This window comes from Oncorhynchus mykiss, chromosome 18, assembly GCF_057628025.1.
Source record: "Oncorhynchus mykiss isolate SJ-2025 chromosome 18, ASM5762802v1, whole genome shotgun sequence".
Classification (NCBI taxonomy): Eukaryota; Metazoa; Chordata; class Actinopteri; order Salmoniformes; family Salmonidae; genus Oncorhynchus; species Oncorhynchus mykiss.
The window spans coordinates 58,750,796-58,753,614 of NC_143039.1; the positions used below are offsets into that span (position 1 = coordinate 58,750,796).

The 2,819-nt window shown below is 46.5% G+C and overlaps 1 protein-coding gene across 2 annotated transcripts in view; it reads right to left on the minus strand.

The window, feature by feature from the left end:
- Positions 1-761: 761 nt before the first annotated feature.
- Positions 762-2,819, minus strand: part of LOC110496448 (homeobox protein MOX-2) — a 13,518-nt gene continuing 11,460 nt past the window's right edge. The window contains exons 3-4 of one of the 2 annotated variants that reach the window (XM_021572365.3): positions 1,263-1,520; positions 762-1,140 (exon numbers count right to left, since the gene is read on the minus strand). In XM_021572365.3, coding sequence (XP_021428040.1) covers positions 1,299-1,520 — 222 coding nt within the window. In that variant the 3' untranslated portion in view covers positions 762-1,140; positions 1,263-1,298. Of the gene's footprint in view, positions 1,521-2,819 lie in introns of both variants that reach the window. The other variant, XM_021572364.3, reaches the window with a different exon arrangement.

Sequence of the window (2,819 nt, forward strand, 5' to 3'; positions counted from 1 at the left end):
TCTCCAACAGCTCTGACTCCCTTCCTGAAGAGTGTCTCTGTGTTCTGCTTTGATCAGGCGATGTCATATACAAACAGCTAAATCAGACTGTCGGCTAATCAAAAAAACAGAGAGAGAAAGAGAGAGAGAGAAGGCAGGGTTCTGAAGTCTGATGGAGTCTGACCACAACTGAACACAAATCCACTTTGTTCACATTGTGTATGTGATTCTGAGGGAGCTGGAAAGCCACAAATAAGTTAAATCCAAACTTGTGGAGCTATTGGATAACCAGCTGGTCCTGTGCTGTAGGAGGCTACGACTCTGCCACGGCCAAAACCAGCTGGTAGTGTACCGTAGGAGGTTACAGCTCTGCAACTGCCAAAACGGCACTCTAAAACACAAATTAGAATACACACTCATACAGAAGGCAAATAAATGCTTACATTATTTCCAATATTCATTCATTTTTACTTATAATGTCTACTATATATACATAAAAATGGTGTAATATTGTGAGAATGTTCAAGAACCTGACAATGACAAATACATTTTTTGATTGATCAGTTTTATTCACTTAAGAAACCATTATGTCCCAGATTTATATGTAATAAAATGATATATATATATATATATTTCACTCAAAGGTAAACTTTTAAGACTTAGTGGGAGAACAATGTAAAACCAATGGATCAACAGTCGGGAGATGTTGACTAATATGCATCATTCAGTTATGTTGTGAGTAAAGCAGAATAATAGGACTCACGGTAATAGCCTACTATTCAATTCAATTCCACATTTTTACTTAAAGCTCATTGCATGATTGTCGTATTCCAAACCGAGAAAATACAGCAGAATTTAGTCTTTGACAGTGCAAAAATCCAAGCCATTTTATCAATGCAAGGCACTTGTGGAATGTTCACAATAATATCCTGTTATATTCCCAATTTACAGTCTCAGGAGCTTGAGGCTTTGCTCACAAGCATATATTTTTTTATTTGATCTTACACATCCAGTTGGTCATTCCATCCTCGTTCCATTCCTTCCTCTTCTTGCTTACCTTTACTTTATCTTTCTTCCTCCACTCCTTAGCCAGTCAACAAACACCTTTAGTCAGAACACCCGCTGCTGTTTCTTGAGAGAGTATAAGCCCATGTCTTCTTTCTACTCATGAGAGCATAGTGAGTATGTAGGCCTATGTATGTAATTCTGTACCTACAAATGCAACATGATCACATCAACTCACTGCAATTTTAGACGTTTGTCCAAATGGCTACAAAATTTACCTTTGACCACTGCGTGGCCTATGTGGCGGGTCAGGGTCATAACTGAGCGTGCTCTGAGCTCTGGTCGCTGTCGTGACTGTCCTCATTACCAGGGGAACTGGAGGAGTGGTGTAATCCTCCCACCATGCCACAGTACTCTGACGGCAACAGCGTTCCCTTCTTCGCATTGACAAGTTCTTTTTCCCGGGCTGCTGCCCCCTGTTGACCTCCTTTAACACGCTTCCACTTCATCCTTCTGTTCTGGAACCACACCTTCACCTGGAGGAGAGGAGACCAATTGGTTTACAGGGAAATTAGTGGAAGTTATATGACAGTGGGGTCCAACTCAATACCTGGTGGACCACAGTGACTGCTAATTTCAGCTCTTTCCTTTGGTGTCTGATTTAGACACTCCTAGGGAGGAAGGAAAACATGCAGATGTTGTGGCTCTCAAGGACTGGAGTTTGACACTTGGATCGTTTGCAGGAAAGTGAGTTGATCATAGCCCTTCTCAATAACAAGGGCAATATTAGCCAAGGTTTTAGAAAGTATATTTAGGTTAGTAATAATAACCACATGAAGAAAACATCAACAACTTTTCATTGCACAAAGTTTAACTGTAGTCTTAAGGCCTTGTTGTGAGAGAGTGGAGATGGGGTGTAGATGGAGTGTGAGGGTCTGAGGTAACTCAATGCCACTGTGGGTGCGTTGGTTGTAGGGTTCTGGAGATTGAGTTCTTGGAAAATAGACCCGTCTGTAAAACCCTAGCGTCCCCCCACCTCTTCCCCCATCCCTCCTAAGTAAAACCCTAGCGTCCCCCCACCTCTTCCCCCATCCCTCCTCAGTAAAACCCTAGCGTCCCCCCACCTCTTCCCCCATCCCTCCTCAGTAAAACCCTAGTGTCCCCCCACCTCTTCCCCCATCCCTCCTCAGTAAAACCCTAGCGTCCCCCCACCTCTTCCCCCATCCCTCCTCAGTAAAACCCTAGTGTCCCCCCACCTCTTCCCCCATCCCTCCTCAGTAAAACCCTAGTGTCCCCCCACCTCTTCCCCCATCCCTCCTCAGTAAAACCCTAGTGTCCCCCCACCTCTTCCCCCATCCCTCCTCAGTAAAACCCTAGCGTCCCTGCACCTCTTCCCCCATCCCTCCTCAGTAAAACCCTAGTGTCCCCCCACCTCTTCCCCCATCCCTCCTCAGTAAAACCCTAGTGTCCCCCCACCTCTTCCCCCATCCCTCCTCAGTAAAACCCTAGCGTCCCCCCACCTCTTCCCCCATCCCTCCTCAGTAAAACCCTAGTGTCCCCCCACCTCTTCCCCCATCCCTCCTCAGTAAAACCCTAGTGTCCCCCCACCTCTTCCCCCATCCCTCCTCAGTAAAACCCTAGCGTCCCCCCACCTCTTCCCCCATCCCTCCTCAGTAAAACCCTAGTGTCCCCCCACCTCTTCCCCCATCCCTCCTCAGTAAAACCCTAGTGTCCCCCCACCTCTTCCCCCATCCCTCCTCAGTAAAACCCTAGCGTCCCCCCACCTCTTCCCCCATCCCTCCTCAGTAAAACCCTAGCGTCCCTGCACCTCTTCC